The sequence below is a fragment of the Narcine bancroftii genome, chromosome 9 (genome assembly GCF_036971445.1).
Source record: "Narcine bancroftii isolate sNarBan1 chromosome 9, sNarBan1.hap1, whole genome shotgun sequence".
Lineage (NCBI taxonomy): Eukaryota > Metazoa > Chordata > Chondrichthyes > Torpediniformes > Narcinidae > Narcine > Narcine bancroftii.
In genome coordinates, this window is record NC_091477.1 from 102,394,685 (window position 1) to 102,410,644 (window position 15,960).

Genomic DNA, 15,960 nt, shown 5'->3' on the forward strand with positions numbered 1-15,960 from the left:
AACAGGGCTGTATTATTTTCTTTTAAGTTATGAATGCATTACAAGTTCAGGGTGTTTATCATGGACACAATTGATTGTTTTCTACTATAACACAATCTTAAGTTTTTCTATTTGATGTAATGAACACATGATGGCTGATATCTTGTTAGTGACTCATTTTCTTCTGTGTGATATTGTGTGTAGATTTTATGAGTTGTTTCCCTTTTATCCACGGCTGTTTTGTGACCTTAGATTAAACATTATTATTTTAATTTTCCTTTACTCTTAGCTGGGCTAATTCTATTTTATTTTAAGTGGCTGCTATTAACTTCATTAAAAGGAACACACAGATGAAATGTTAAGTCAAGTTTATTGTCATCTGATTGCACAGGTACAACCTGATGAAACAGAGTTCTCTGGTCCTCAGTGCAAAACAGGCAGGCACACAACAGGGGGGGGCTGCACAATCTCCTGAACGCAGTTTGCGACCAGAGGAGGAGGAGGTAGAGGGACAGGATGCTCCTTGTACTTCATCTGCCCCATGTCCATTAACCACCGCTGAACCTCATCTGCCCCAATTGCATCCTCCATCCCCTGTACAGCACCCTCTCCCTCCACCTCATTCACTGCCAGTACCTCAGCCATCCAGCAGACCACAGCTGCCCAGAAAAGAGAGACGTCATTTGCTGCTGCACCAGAGGCCGGTAAGAATCATATCTCATGATTGCTTATTTATTTACAAGATCATGGACAAGACGTGGCATGTAAATCTCATATGTGTTGCACTTGTAATTCACGATCCGACGGGAGGAAGAAGCGCAGGAAACCCACAAAAAGGCAGGAGGCCATAACCGAACTCTGAGGGCTCCTACGTGAAGTAGATCTGGTGGATCAGGAACGCGAATGGGAGCATAGAGGGAGGCAGGCAGAGATGGGGGAGGGGCTGATGCAGGCAGGCAGAAGGGCCAGGTGAATAATGAAGGATTATCATGCCTGATCACTGAGATTCGGCAGGAGATGCAGGCCCAGACAGGTGTGATGAGAAATCTGGCGGCATTGATTGATGTGATTGCCCGCATCCATCCTTGGCCCTCCACCATCCAGTCTCCTTCCATTATTATTACCAACCTCCTGCATCCTCCCTCCAACCAGCTGCTTCCACCCTGCAGCCACATGCCCCATTCAGAAGCCTTCCATCATCTCACCTCTAGCAGCCGTCCCCATACCATTTTCCTCCATCCTACCACCTTCCACAGCCTGTCCCCTTCCAAATTCCCCTTCTCCTCTCACCACCGTATTCCTGCACCTGTGAGCCCCATCTACATGCCCTCCGCCATGACCCCCTCAAGAAGGGTATGTTCGTCACAGGGGGGGTGGTGACAAAAGGTCTGCAGATGACTTCCTCATTTCCCATTTCCAATTCTCTTACATCCATTTCCTGGAGGAAGAGGAAGAGTGATGAGAATGCCAAGCAAGGAATTGCACATGGTCTGCCAGAAAATCAGATGTTTATTTCAAAATTCATAAAGTTTACATTCGTTCATAGCTGTAATTGTTGATGAGCAGTGTAATTCATTACATTTTTCTATTGCCTAGTTATAAAATGCACTACAAACTTTTTGATTTTAAAGTTGCACTGTTTTGTTAATATTTATGAGATAAATGTTCATGCGGACTTCAGGGAATTCCAAGATGCAAACATTGTTTACCTTATTGTTGTTAATTATTGATTTCAGAAATGCACTGATTTTAATGTCATGTCAATGTTTACAAATGTAATACATGACTTTCCTATGATCATTCATAACTTTACACTTTAATAAATTGTCGTTGCACTGCATTCTAAGATGAGCAATAAATTTTATTGATATTTAGCTGCCATGCCTCAGTTGTCTTACTAATGCCCACCCAAGATGGTCATAATTGCCTCACGTATAGCCTGGAGACCCCACCCTGTTGGACCCTTGCAGAAGGGCATCCATTTCAACAATCTTCCACTTTTCCATGAAGTGTTCTTTGTTAATCTCACAAATGTTATGCAAAACACATCAGGCAACAACAACCTCTGACATGAAGGCAGTATTAATGTCCATTCTTTTAGACAGGCACCTCCAGCGGCCTTTGAGACGTCCAAACGCATTTTCCTCAGCCATTTGCACGGAGCTCAGTTCATAGTTTAATTTTCACTTACGGTGATTGATGACATGATGCTGCGTGAACCCCTTCGTCAGTCATTTTCTTAGTGGGTAAGCTGGGTCCCAGGCCAAATGTGCAGGGATATTCACTCCATCAACATTTTTGGAAACCTGTGAGCAGAGGAGTGAGAAGACATGGGGCACTCACTCATAGTACAAGGAACATAAGAAAGAACTTGAGGTCTTTACCTGACACTCTAGATGATTAAATGTGCATGTCACAAGCTTCATCTTACACTTATGTCATTGGGGAATAGATAACCGCCTGCATCCTTAGCCATTCTGTAAATGGGAGAGATAATAAGAACTCAAGCATCATGGGTGTGAACAGGCCAACCCACAAACACATTTGTGGAGCTGGAAACATTTCATGTAGTGACATAAGACATGATTTCTTCAGTGACAACAACCGATATTAGGAAACACCATCCTTTCCAGCAGATATGGTCGACAACATCTTGCAGAATAATTGAGTGCCAACCTTTGCGATTGTAGAAGGAAGATGGATCTTTCTGTGGGGCAACAATGGCATCAGCACACATTGGATATTCACCCCTTCTTTCAAATGCAGCGATTGTCTCCTGAAGACGCTTTTTACTTGGCAATTCAATGAAACAATTCACGAGGAGATTTTTCACCGTGATTGTTACTTGCCTCAACACCTTGAGAACAGTGGCTATACCCACACCAAACAATAATCACAAGGGTTGGCATACCACCACAAAGCTATTGCAAGTCTGATACGAGGCTCCAGAGACTTCTGGCAGTTAGTTATTTTACACCTCAGTTGTGGCTTGAGGATACTCGCGATGAAATCAAATGTCCATGACACATTCTCAGATTTTCACGCCACTGTCCATCATCATATTTTTCCATGACTTGATTCCAGAACACAGGTCCTTGAGGCCTCTTCCTCTTCCACATCCTTCTGCTGCTATACACCTTTTCAAAATACCGCATTGTCGCCAGGTGTTTTCTCCAGCGGTTTGTCAACACAGCTGAACTCTCATCCTCAAAACCCTTCTCAGTTATCTGCATTAGATCAATAAATTCCTCTCCCTAAGAGCAGGTACACAGGCTTGATTAAGCTCCCCCATTGTTTGCATCAACTTGCAGATAAGGAGACTGATAAACCCTGACTGTCTGGCAACAGAGCCACACAATTTCAGGACGTCCAAAGCGACTGGCCTGATGACTGCCATTATTCTGAAGAATAATGATGCCACTTCCTGCTATTGCATGTTATGTCACATGGGAATTTCTGGTTGAAGATGGAACACTCTGATCCCCGGGGTTGGTATTTCCCGTTAAAGGTGGCCCAGTGGAAACAGTACAAACAGCTTCCTATCCTGGGGCACTGTACGGCCAATTAACTGGAATGCCAGTGGAAAGAGGGCTAGCGATTGGTCTGAATTTTAAGTCAGTCTTACACATGAAATTATGTTGAGCCACACGGGGCCTTGATTGGTTCACTTCTATTTCAGCAGAAGTGTGGGGTTGGGAATTAGTGGGGGAGGGTGGTGGTGGAATGAAGATGACAATTCTTCACCTATCCCCATTCTCCAACCAGAAAATATATCAAAATGGCCTCACTTGAAATTGGTTAACATGTTAAAATATACTCTCAACTTTTCTGTGGAATATATTCTAGTATTTGGAATTGTAAGTGTCAGTGGCATCTCAAGCTCATGTATGCTGTCAACAGCTTGAAGCACTTTGGATGACCAGTCAGAGCATCTTGTGTTTTACTGGGGTATTTTCAACACACCTGGGACTGTGGGTTTTCGGCCAGAAGCTCCAGAAAGTGGGGAAAAGTATTCACTTTATACCAGCTTGATGTTATTTTCCATTGACTTTAGGTAGCAACTTCTTTCAGCCGGTTTCCACTGAGTGGCTTCAAAATTCTTCCAGAGAACCTAAAATCTTGAAATTGTTCCTGATTTGGAATGCTCTGCTGGAGAGAATGGTGGAAGCTGAGTCACTAACAAGCATTTGGGAGATAGCTCCTCCACATGAGCACTTGTCTGAAGTTCGGAGTGGCAGAATCTCATCAGATTGTGAGGTCTACATATCAGATACCTAATTAAAGAACTAATTATTAATTTCCAAGGAATCGATCAGTGACCCACAATTGAAAACACACACACACACACAAGCAAGGAATGACTGAACAAAACAGGCGATACCCGGGTCCATGAGGAGGAGTGGGGGGTGTCACATCGGCAGTTTTAATGTCTCATTTCACCGTGGGCTGGTTTGGGGGAAACATGCTGCTTCTTCCCCGAAAAGAAAATCGCATCTGACACATCCTTTCTGCGGCGCTGCCCATAAATATCCGGAACTCCGCTCCCAGCCAATGTGCCCAACGCAGACCAAGGGAGAGGAAGGAGCGCTCCCAATCCCCCACCGACGGAGACCAGCCGCTGCCCGCGGGGACACAGGACGCCCTGGCGGGGCGAACGTGGTGGGGAGAGTCGGTGTCCCCTGTCCCGTGCAGTGACGGGGCGGAGCGATGGGACGATTGACAGGAAGGGAAGCGTTCACCCCCCCCCCCCCCCCCCCCTTTGTTCCTTTGGCAAGTGGTGCACTCCACGGCTGAAATTGACACAGTTGCGGGTTCCTCTGCGCTGGGTGGCAGATGCAGACATGGTCGGAGTGGAGGAGAACCGGGGCGCGCTCCACTATGAGCAAACTTTGGTAAGAAGTTTATTTTGTTGTTAACCATCTTGTTGCTGTCGGCCAGTGTGGTCTAGCCTTTGAACGAGTGACTAATGTCGGCTCAGACGTGCGCTTCCCTGTCGGTGGAGCCTCATGCGACCCTGCTGTCCCCGTGGAGTGCGAGTTTCACTGGAGCCTTGTGTTCAGGAGATAGTTGAACCTCAGTAAAATCACGGCTCTTTTGCCAGATGTTCCCAGTGTATGGGCCGTGGATATTCTTTTCCCATTAAACTCCGGCCTTGATCATTTGGAAAGAACGTTCTGAGAAATGCACCGTGGACACCTTCTGAGAGATGTCTACCAAGTATCTGGAGTGGAATACTTTCTTGGTTACAGTGTGTTGGTAAATCGCGCCATTCGGCAGACTGTTTTCATTCGTTATGGAGTCATTTCAAAAATACAAAACAACTTTCCCTTTCGCATTTTAGTTTACAATTACCCCCACAGCCCCCCCTTTCATCACTGCTGGATCAGTGGGCTGCATCTTCGGGAGTCATTAATTTGATTGCACAATCTCCAACCTGAGCTGGGAACTTTCCCTGTTCATTAATTTTCCAACTGAAGGAGCAAGTTTCAAAACTGGAATTGCCTTGCCATTTGGACATGTAAGGCACCCCTTTCGAAAGGGTCTGTATAAATTTAGTGGGTTTTAAACTTTTTCTTTCTTCTCACGTTCCACCTTAAGTGACCCCCTATGCCACAGGTGCTCTGTGCTTAGTAAGGGATGACTTAAGGGGGCATGTGTGTGGAAAGAAAAAAGTTTGAAAACCACTGGTATTAATAAACAAATAGTCTTTGCCAAAATGATAGACTGAAAATAATAGAGAAAAAATAATACTCTTAAAGGCTGAAACATTAGGGGTGTTTAAGAGACTATTAGGCACATGAACAAAAGGAAAATAGTGGGTTACGAGGTAGGAAGGGTTTAGTTATTTAAAAAAAATTTTGGCAGTAATATGTAGGTTGCCACAACCAATCTGATCGCGGGCCAAAGGGCCTAAATTGTGCTGTTCCATGTTAATATTGGTCTTGTATGCACTTTTATGTAAATGTGCACTTTAAACTGAAGTCTTCTCTAGAAAATATTTCTGTTTCATCACGCAAATCTTTTGTGGCAAATATAGAGTACAATTCGTCAAATGATATTTCATGGCTAGTAAGAGTTGAGGATTAATTGCAGGTGGCGATTGTGCTGCTGTACTTTCCACCTGTCCTACTTTTTTTTGTTTTGGTGCCAGTGGAGTTATGATCTGCTTTGGTTGAGGTGGAGGACATTGCATACTCAACTTCTGGAGTACATGATGGCTCTGCTGACATGTTTTAGGAAGTACTGGCACCTGGTAAAGAATAGTGATGTGGTTACGGAAATCTTCCCTTCAACTATCACCACAAAGGCCAAGGGAAGCAGGTGTGTGAGAGCACCACTGACTGCAGGTTCCCTTGCAAGTCACCTTGTGCATTGCTCTCAAGAAACTAAAAACTTCCTGCATTCTCATAGGGGGATGTTTAAAGGTATTTTTTGTGAGGGGGAGGGGAAGTCTCTAAAACTTTCTCCTTGAGTGAAAAGGAGCCTTTGCTCCTTTTGGTATTATTTATGAGCATTGACTATCTACTAATATACAGAGTTAAAGAAGAAGATGCTGTGCTTGTAATTTATACACAAAAATGCTGGAGAAACTCAGCAGGTCATGCAGCGTTCTTTATATAGCAAAGAGACATGACCATTGTTTCGGGCTTGAGACCTTTGTCAAAAGATATCTACAGGTAGTTTTCCAACTAATGCTGTTTCTGCATCCAATTCATGGAACTCCTTATCCAACAACTTTTATATGGGGGCATTCATCAGAAGGGTTGTAATTGTTCCACCACCTTCATGGGCCATTCATGTCAGTGATGTCTGCATTCAAAAAAAAAGTGTGGGGGGAGTGGGGGGGGGAAACTCATTGGGAAAACTTTTCTCAATTCCACTACTGTTTTAAAATTGTCATTATAATCCAAATTCTTGAACTGGGCTGTGCAGACACAATGCCTAAGTATTGGGAAGACTGAAGCTTTTCTCTTTGATCCCTAAAAAGAGCTGTATACCTTTTGCTTTTTTTTTCCTTCCTGTATCATCTGATGCTCTCGGAGCCTTAGCTTATCTACTGAAGTAATTACATGCCTTTATTACCTTTCAAACATGAACACAATGCTCCCACAATCATCCCAGGCACTGATATGGGTTTTGTAATTCGCAGCAAGTCTTACAGTCGTACTGTCCTCTTTACCTTGTTTGAAAACTGACTTCTGATTAATCAAAACCTCTGATGACTTCTCATCCTTGTTTTCAAATCCTTCTCTCTTCCAGTCCATCAATCTTCTGAGACATCTCACTCCTCTAATTCTGGACTCTTGCCATCCCTGAATTGTTCCTCTGTCAATAGTTGTGTCTGATAGTTCATTTATGGCTTTATTTCTTAGATCTCTGCTGCCTTTGCTTTTTCTTTGCTCTCATGGACATGTTATTGTCCAAATATCTTCTTGTTCAGCAATCACAAATTTTGTTTGAAACTGCTCCTGCAAAGAGCTTGGGATGTTTTGCCATAGACATTTGCTACTCAATCTGAAATCAAGATTGCTTTCAATTTCAACTTTGATTTAAAATATTTGAGGGAAAAGTGTATCTACATTGGTTGATATTTGAATATTAGTTGGCTTTGGTGCTCTCCTGATGCTTTTTTTCTTGTCTTTGAATTCTTAATTTTCAGTTCACTTTCTTGGCTTCCATTAGACTTTCTCCTGTGAACTGGGTCTCATTCAACAATGTCACTCATTAGCATTTGCCCTGTGCTGTTATTTCAGCTTCATTTATCGTGTCCTGTGTCATGAGGATTTTTCCTATACCTTTAAGACTTTAACCACATATTCATTCATCAGAAAGTTCACATTTTAATTTTGTTGGTGACACAAAACAAATGAATTCCTAAAGACCCCATTCTTTACTGATTATCGTGGATAATTTCTTTCAAGCAAGAGCAGAGGTGAAGCAGGTATTTTCTACTCCCTTCCTAAAGCCGTTGGCCGAGGTGGACTGCCGTTGGCCGAGGTGGACTGCCGTTGGCCGAGGTGGACTGCCGTTGGCCGAGGTGGACTGCCGTTGGCCGAGGTGGACTGCCGTTGGCCGAGGTGGACTGCCGTTGGCCGAGGTGGACTGCCGTTGGCCGAGGTGGACTGCCGTTGGCCGAGGTGGACTGCCGTTGGCCGAGGTGGACTGCCGTTGGCCGAGGTGGACTGCCGTTGGCCGAGGTGGACTGCCGTTGGCCGAGGTGGACTGCCGTTGGCCGAGGTGGACTGCCGTTGGCCGAGGTGGACTGCCGTTGGCCGAGGTGGACTGCCGTTGGCCGAGGTGGACTGCCGTTGGCCGAGGTGGACTGCCGTTGGCCGAGGTGGACTGCCGTTGGCCGAGGTGGACTGCCGTTGGCCGAGGTGGACTGCCGTTGGCCGAGGTGGACTGCCGTTGGCCGAGGTGGACTGCCGTTGGCCGAGGTGGACTGCCGTTGGCCGAGGTGGACTGCCGTTGGCCGAGGTGGACTGCCGTTGGCCGAGGTGGACTGCCGTTGGCCGAGGTGGACTGCCGTTGGCCGAGGTGGACTGCCGTTGGCCGAGGTGGACTGCCGTTGGCCGAGGTGGACTGCCGTTGGCCGAGGTGGACTGCCGTTGGCCGAGGTGGACTGCCGTTGGCCGAGGTGGACTGCCGTTGGCCGAGGTGGACTGCCGTTGGCCGAGGTGGACTGCCGTTGGCCGAGGTGGACTGCCGTTGGCCGAGGTGGACTGCCGTTGGCCGAGGTGGACTGCCGTTGGCCGAGGTGGACTGCCGTTGGCCGAGGTGGACTGCCGTTGGCCGAGGTGGACTGCCGTTGGCCGAGGTGGACTGCCGTTGGCCGAGGTGGACTGCCGTTGGCCGAGGTGGACTGCCGTTGGCCGAGGTGGACTGCCGTTGGCCGAGGTGGACTGCCGTTGGCCGAGGTGGACTGCCGTTGGCCGAGGTGGACTGCCGTTGGCCGAGGTGGACTGCCGTTGGCCGAGGTGGACTGCCGTTGGCCGAGGTGGACTGCCGTTGGCCGAGGTGGACTGCCGTTGGCCGAGGTGGACTGCCGTTGGCCGAGGTGGACTGCCGTTGGCCGAGGTGGACTGCCGTTGGCCGAGGTGGACTGCCGTTGGCCGAGGTGGACTGCCGTTGGCCGAGGTGGACTGCCGTTGGCCGAGGTGGACTGCCGTTGGCCGAGGTGGACTGCCGTTGGCCGAGGTGGACTGCCGTTGGCCGAGGTGGACTGCCGTTGGCCGAGGTGGACTGCCGTTGGCCGAGGTGGACTGCCGTTGGCCGAGGTGGACTGCCGTTGGCCGAGGTGGACTGCCGTTGGCCGAGGTGGACTGCCGTTGGCCGAGGTGGACTGCCGTTGGCCGAGGTGGACTGCCGTTGGCCGAGGTGGACTGCCGTTGGCCGAGGTGGACTGCCGTTGGCCGAGGTGGACTGCCGTTGGCCGAGGTGGACTGCCGTTGGCCGAGGTGGACTGCCGTTGGCCGAGGTGGACTGCCGTTGGCCGAGGTGGACTGCCGTTGGCCGAGGTGGACTGCCGTTGGCCGAGGTGGACTGCCGTTGGCCGAGGTGGACTGCCGTTGGCCGAGGTGGACTGCCGTTGGCCGAGGTGGACTGCCGTTGGCCGAGGTGGACTGCCGTTGGCCGAGGTGGACTGCCGTTGGCCGAGGTGGACTGCCGTTGGCCGAGGTGGACTGCCGTTGGCCGAGGTGGACTGCCGTTGGCCGAGGTGGACTGCCGTTGGCCGAGGTGGACTGCCGTTGGCCGAGGTGGACTGCCGTTGGCCGAGGTGGACTGCCGTTGGCCGAGGTGGACTGCCGTTGGCCGAGGTGGACTGCCGTTGGCCGAGGTGGACTGCCGTTGGCCGAGGTGGACTGCCGTTGGCCGAGGTGGACTGCCGTTGGCCGAGGTGGACTGCCGTTGGCCGAGGTGGACTGCCGTTGGCCGAGGTGGACTGCCGTTGGCCGAGGTGGACTGCCGTTGGCCGAGGTGGACTGCCGTTGGCCGAGGTGGACTGCCGTTGGCCGAGGTGGACTGCCGTTGGCCGAGGTGGACTGCCGTTGGCCGAGGTGGACTGCCGTTGGCCGAGGTGGACTGCCGTTGGCCGAGGTGGACTGCCGTTGGCCGAGGTGGACTGCCGTTGGCCGAGGTGGACTGCCGTTGGCCGAGGTGGACTGCCGTTGGCCGAGGTGGACTGCCGTTGGCCGAGGTGGACTGCCGTTGGCCGAGGTGGACTGCCGTTGGCCGAGGTGGACTGCCGTTGGCCGAGGTGGACTGCCGTTGGCCGAGGTGGACTGCCGTTGGCCGAGGTGGACTGCCGTTGGCCGAGGTGGACTGCCGTTGGCCGAGGTGGACTGCCGTTGGCCGAGGTGGACTGCCGTTGGCCGAGGTGGACTGCCGTTGGCCGAGGTGGACTGCCGTTGGCCGAGGTGGACTGCCGTTGGCCGAGGTGGACTGCCGTTGGCCGAGGTGGACTGCCGTTGGCCGAGGTGGACTGCCGTTGGCCGAGGTGGACTGCCGTTGGCCGAGGTGGACTGCCGTTGGCCGAGGTGGACTGCCGTTGGCCGAGGTGGACTGCCGTTGGCCGAGGTGGACTGCCGTTGGCCGAGGTGGACTGCCGTTGGCCGAGGTGGACTGCCGTTGGCCGAGGTGGACTGCCGTTGGCCGAGGTGGACTGCCGTTGGCCGAGGTGGACTGCCGTTGGCCGAGGTGGACTGCCGTTGGCCGAGGTGGACTGCCGTTGGCCGAGGTGGACTGCCGTTGGCCGAGGTGGACTGCCGTTGGCCGAGGTGGACTGCCGTTGGCCGAGGTGGACTGCCGTTGGCCGAGGTGGACTGCCGTTGGCCGAGGTGGACTGCCGTTGGCCGAGGTGGACTGCCGTTGGCCGAGGTGGACTGCCGTTGGCCGAGGTGGACTGCCGTTGGCCGAGGTGGACTGCCGTTGGCCGAGGTGGACTGCCGTTGGCCGAGGTGGACTGCCGTTGGCCGAGGTGGACTGCCGTTGGCCGAGGTGGACTGCCGTTGGCCGAGGTGGACTGCCGTTGGCCGAGGTGGACTGCCGTTGGCCGAGGTGGACTGCCGTTGGCCGAGGTGGACTGCCGTTGGCCGAGGTGGACTGCCGTTGGCCGAGGTGGACTGCCGTTGGCCGAGGTGGACTGCCGTTGGCCGAGGTGGACTGCCGTTGGCCGAGGTGGACTGCCGTTGGCCGAGGTGGACTGCCGTTGGCCGAGGTGGACTGCCGTTGGCCGAGGTGGACTGCCGTTGGCCGAGGTGGACTGCCGTTGGCCGAGGTGGACTGCCGTTGGCCGAGGTGGACTGCCGTTGGCCGAGGTGGACTGCCGTTGGCCGAGGTGGACTGCCGTTGGCCGAGGTGGACTGCCGTTGGCCGAGGTGGACTGCCGTTGGCCGAGGTGGACTGCCGTTGGCCGAGGTGGACTGCCGTTGGCCGAGGTGGACTGCCGTTGGCCGAGGTGGACTGCCGTTGGCCGAGGTGGACTGCCGTTGGCCGAGGTGGACTGCCGTTGGCCGAGGTGGACTGCCGTTGGCCGAGGTGGACTGCCGTTGGCCGAGGTGGACTGCCGTTGGCCGAGGTGGACTGCCGTTGGCCGAGGTGGACTGCCGTTGGCCGAGGTGGACTGCCGTTGGCCGAGGTGGACTGCCGTTGGCCGAGGTGGACTGCCGTTGGCCGAGGTGGACTGCCGTTGGCCGAGGTGGACTGCCGTTGGCCGAGGTGGACTGCCGTTGGCCGAGGTGGACTGCCGTTGGCCGAGGTGGACTGCCGTTGGCCGAGGTGGACTGCCGTTGGCCGAGGTGGACTGCCGTTGGCCGAGGTGGACTGCCGTTGGCCGAGGTGGACTGCCGTTGGCCGAGGTGGACTGCCGTTGGCCGAGGTGGACTGCCGTTGGCCGAGGTGGACTGCCGTTGGCCGAGGTGGACTGCCGTTGGCCGAGGTGGACTGCCGTTGGCCGAGGTGGACTGCCGTTGGCCGAGGTGGACTGCCGTTGGCCGAGGTGGACTGCCGTTGGCCGAGGTGGACTGCCGTTGGCCGAGGTGGACTGCCGTTGGCCGAGGTGGACTGCCGTTGGCCGAGGTGGACTGCCGTTGGCCGAGGTGGACTGCCGTTGGCCGAGGTGGACTGCCGTTGGCCGAGGTGGACTGCCGTTGGCCGAGGTGGACTGCCGTTGGCCGAGGTGGACTGCCGTTGGCCGAGGTGGACTGCCGTTGGCCGAGGTGGACTGCCGTTGGCCGAGGTGGACTGCCGTTGGCCGAGGTGGACTGCCGTTGGCCGAGGTGGACTGCCGTTGGCCGAGGTGGACTGCCGTTGGCCGAGGTGGACTGCCGTTGGCCGAGGTGGACTGCCGTTGGCCGAGGTGGACTGCCGTTGGCCGAGGTGGACTGCCGTTGGCCGAGGTGGACTGCCGTTGGCCGAGGTGGACTGCCGTTGGCCGAGGTGGACTGCCGTTGGCCGAGGTGGACTGCCGTTGGCCGAGGTGGACTGCCGTTGGCCGAGGTGGACTGCCGTTGGCCGAGGTGGACTGCCGTTGGCCGAGGTGGACTGCCGTTGGCCGAGGTGGACTGCCGTTGGCCGAGGTGGACTGCCGTTGGCCGAGGTGGACTGCCGTTGGCCGAGGTGGACTGCCGTTGGCCGAGGTGGACTGCCGTTGGCCGAGGTGGACTGCCGTTGGCCGAGGTGGACTGCCGTTGGCCGAGGTGGACTGCCGTTGGCCGAGGTGGACTGCCGTTGGCCGAGGTGGACTGCCGTTGGCCGAGGTGGACTGCCGTTGGCCGAGGTGGACTGCCGTTGGCCGAGGTGGACTGCCGTTGGCCGAGGTGGACTGCCGTTGGCCGAGGTGGACTGCCGTTGGCCGAGGTGGACTGCCGTTGGCCGAGGTGGACTGCCGTTGGCCGAGGTGGACTGCCGTTGGCCGAGGTGGACTGCCGTTGGCCGAGGTGGACTGCCGTTGGCCGAGGTGGACTGCCGTTGGCCGAGGTGGACTGCCGTTGGCCGAGGTGGACTGCCGTTGGCCGAGGTGGACTGCCGTTGGCCGAGGTGGACTGCCGTTGGCCGAGGTGGACTGCCGTTGGCCGAGGTGGACTGCCGTTGGCCGAGGTGGACTGCCGTTGGCCGAGGTGGACTGCCGTTGGCCGAGGTGGACTGCCGTTGGCCGAGGTGGACTGCCGTTGGCCGAGGTGGACTGCCGTTGGCCGAGGTGGACTGCCGTTGGCCGAGGTGGACTGCCGTTGGCCGAGGTGGACTGCCGAATGATGTTCATGTCATCCCCACATTAGTTAATCGAGAGTCTCTTTGGAACTCCAAAATAACAGTGGCATTTTCAGATGCTAATCGTGCACACTTTCCAGCTCTCTTCGCCAAACTATTATGTCTGTCAGCATTTCAAAATCTGGCTTTTCATTACTGTTGCAGCTGAGGAATCCTGTTTCTGGTCACTCAGAGGCTTCCTTCTTGAAAACTGCTGGAACAATGGGCGTTGTAAACCCTGTACAATTATGAGGGTGGTGTTTTGGAGTTGGTTTTGTGTATTTTTATCACAAAATAATTGTTATAAACGGAAAATAGAATCTCAAAGGATGAGGTAAGGTCTGGGAGGGAACGTTTTACCACATTGATGAGACAAAAATTGTAGCACAATGTTAATTTGGGCATTCCACTTCCCTGATGAATATATTGGCTTTGCAAGTGCTGTAATGCAGGATTAAATCTGTCTTAGATTGAAGCAAGAAAGCAGGAGGGATGATCAAATTCAGCAATTTAATATGATTTATCAGTTTAGCTCATGTTATTTCTAAATGGTTTCGATGTCCCTATCTTTAATGAAAGCAATTGAATATATTTGATTCTAGTGTGAAGTTTGGACCAAGGGGTTAGAATGTAGGAATGGGACTGATGACAGAGCAAGCCTGGACTTGATGGGCTGAATGTCATCTTTATTAGGCGTAATGATTACAGGTTCTTAAAATTGCCAATTTCTTTTTCTGGTATAATCGTTTGTCGTGACGTTGCCTCAGTTCATCCAAAACTGTTGTCCAAGCCTTTGTGACCATCAGATTGCTCTTCTGGTGCATTCCTAATCTTTATAATGTTGGGATTGTTCCAAACTCTGCTGCCCATGTTGTACAGACTCTTTCCCCCATGCCTTCTGACTTCACTCCTGATTGAGAAATGTCCCATTCTTTAACATTTTTGTATCCTTATTTACCAATTCTTCTGTTGCCTAACCTCCACCTTCTCTGATCTTTTTGACTCTTTTGCATTTCCAAATTAATTGTTCAGACATTGATATTGTCCACATACCCACCAAGGCACAAATTCTGGAAATCCCTTGTGAAAATCTTTCCCAGCCTTTGAAAAGGCAACTTAAAGCCTATACCTGTGTAAAACAACACAAAAGTCTGCAGACACAGTGATTTATTAAAAAAAAAAATTAAAACATTATGTTGGAGAAACCGTGTACTTTATATCGCAAAGGAAAAAATGCATAACAAATGTTTCGGGCTTGAGACCTTCATCAAGATATGAACAAAATGTAGACAGGTGCCTGAACAAAATGGTGGTGGAGGGGCAGGGAGATCACTACAGTCCTACAGGCAGCAGGATATGTGGATAAGGGAGATAAGTTTAAAGCCTATATCTTTGATCGAGCCAGGGCTCTCCACATTGATATCTCCTTTGCTTTATGTGATGCTGCTTTTGTAAAGTGTCTTGGGTTTTTTTTGGTACATCAAGTCCCTATGTAGAATTTATGTGACACACCAGTTAGCTTAATGATTGTGGTAGGAAAGAATAATGGAATCTCATTTTTTTTCCTCAAAAGATGGAACAGAAATTCTCTGGATACTGACAATATAATTAGCTATAGGCAGCAGGGATTTCAATGGAAAAGGCTAAATTGATTGCCCATCATTCCAGAATAACAGGAAAAATGGACAAAGTCAAAGGAATATATTTAATATAATTTTGCTTTCAATAAGATACAGCATGGTATGTCCAGGACTTGAGGTAAAAGAAAATGTCTTCAAGAAGCCAAAAAATAACTAGCTACAAAACTGCAAGCAAACTGTAAGGATTTAAGGATAATTATTCAGATGGAAAAATTTGGGTGTGTTCTGTTCAAATTAGTGTGAGATCACTGCAATTTACTTTAATGAATTTACTTTGGGTGTAAGGAGTACAAAATTTGCAGAGTATATCAAATTAGAGTGACAGACTTAATATAGAGATAAATTGTGACAAAATGCAGATGATTTTTAATGAACTTCCAAATTTGTGTAGTTTGCAATGTGGGGCTGGGCATTTTGTGAAGAGTAAAGTTCATGTACTACAAAGATAATGTGTTGAAGCAATAGGGGAATTTTTCTTTGAAAGAAGGAAACCAGGCCATGGGGGTTGTTTCTTGATGATACGTAAAGTTATATTCATCTGTCATATGCCCATATGTAGGTCCATGTAGTGGGGGCATTGTAACGGTGATTCATAATGATGAGGTTTTTTAGGAATGAGCATGAAGAGCTTTTTCTTTGGAGAAAAGCAGAAATTTCAACAATAAGGCACCATAGCCTTAAGATTTGGAGTTGGGACTTTAAGGATAAGGACACACCTTTTCAACACACAAGATAAAATTCCAAAATACCACTTGCCTTCCTCACTTTTTATGGTACCTGCATGTTGACTTTCAGTGATTCCTCTACAAGTACTCATCTAGTTAGCAACATCGTTCATTCTCTCCCCATTGAAAAAATATACTCTTTTCTACAAAGTGGATGCAATCAACTTTTTATTTTGCAATAAATTTAATCTTCCATGTTATTTAGCCCTGATTATAACCCATTGAAGCCTATCTGTGTCCTTCTTACAATTTTGATCTGGTACCTAGATTTTTTTTGTGCATTCAGAAAACTTGGATAGGGAGACCAAGATAATTTATACAAATCAAGTGGATTGTGACTGGATTTATGCACAGCACCCTCCACGTGA

The 15,960-nt window shown here is 51.0% G+C and overlaps 1 protein-coding gene and 1 long non-coding RNA gene across 5 annotated transcripts in view; one reads left to right on the plus strand and one right to left on the minus strand.

Annotated features, from left to right (window-relative positions):
- Window positions 1-1,476: 1,476 nt before the first annotated feature.
- On the minus strand, window positions 1,477-4,692 carry LOC138742540 (uncharacterized). Its single transcript, XR_011344254.1, has 3 exons — window positions 4,361-4,692; window positions 2,364-2,456; window positions 1,477-2,285 (listed from the first exon to the last, which is right to left on the minus strand). It is a non-coding gene; the product is annotated as an uncharacterized lncRNA (long non-coding RNA).
- Window positions 4,693-4,750: 58 nt separating this feature from the next.
- clcn2c (chloride channel 2c) overlaps window positions 4,751-15,960 on the plus strand; it is a 366,518-nt gene continuing 355,308 nt past the window's right edge. For all 4 annotated transcript variants that reach the window (XM_069897081.1, XM_069897082.1, XM_069897083.1 and 1 more), the window contains exon 1: window positions 4,751-4,871. In XM_069897081.1, the coding sequence (XP_069753182.1) occupies window positions 4,821-4,871 (51 nt within the window). In that variant the 5' untranslated portion in view covers window positions 4,751-4,820. The remainder of the gene's footprint in view (window positions 4,872-15,960) is intronic.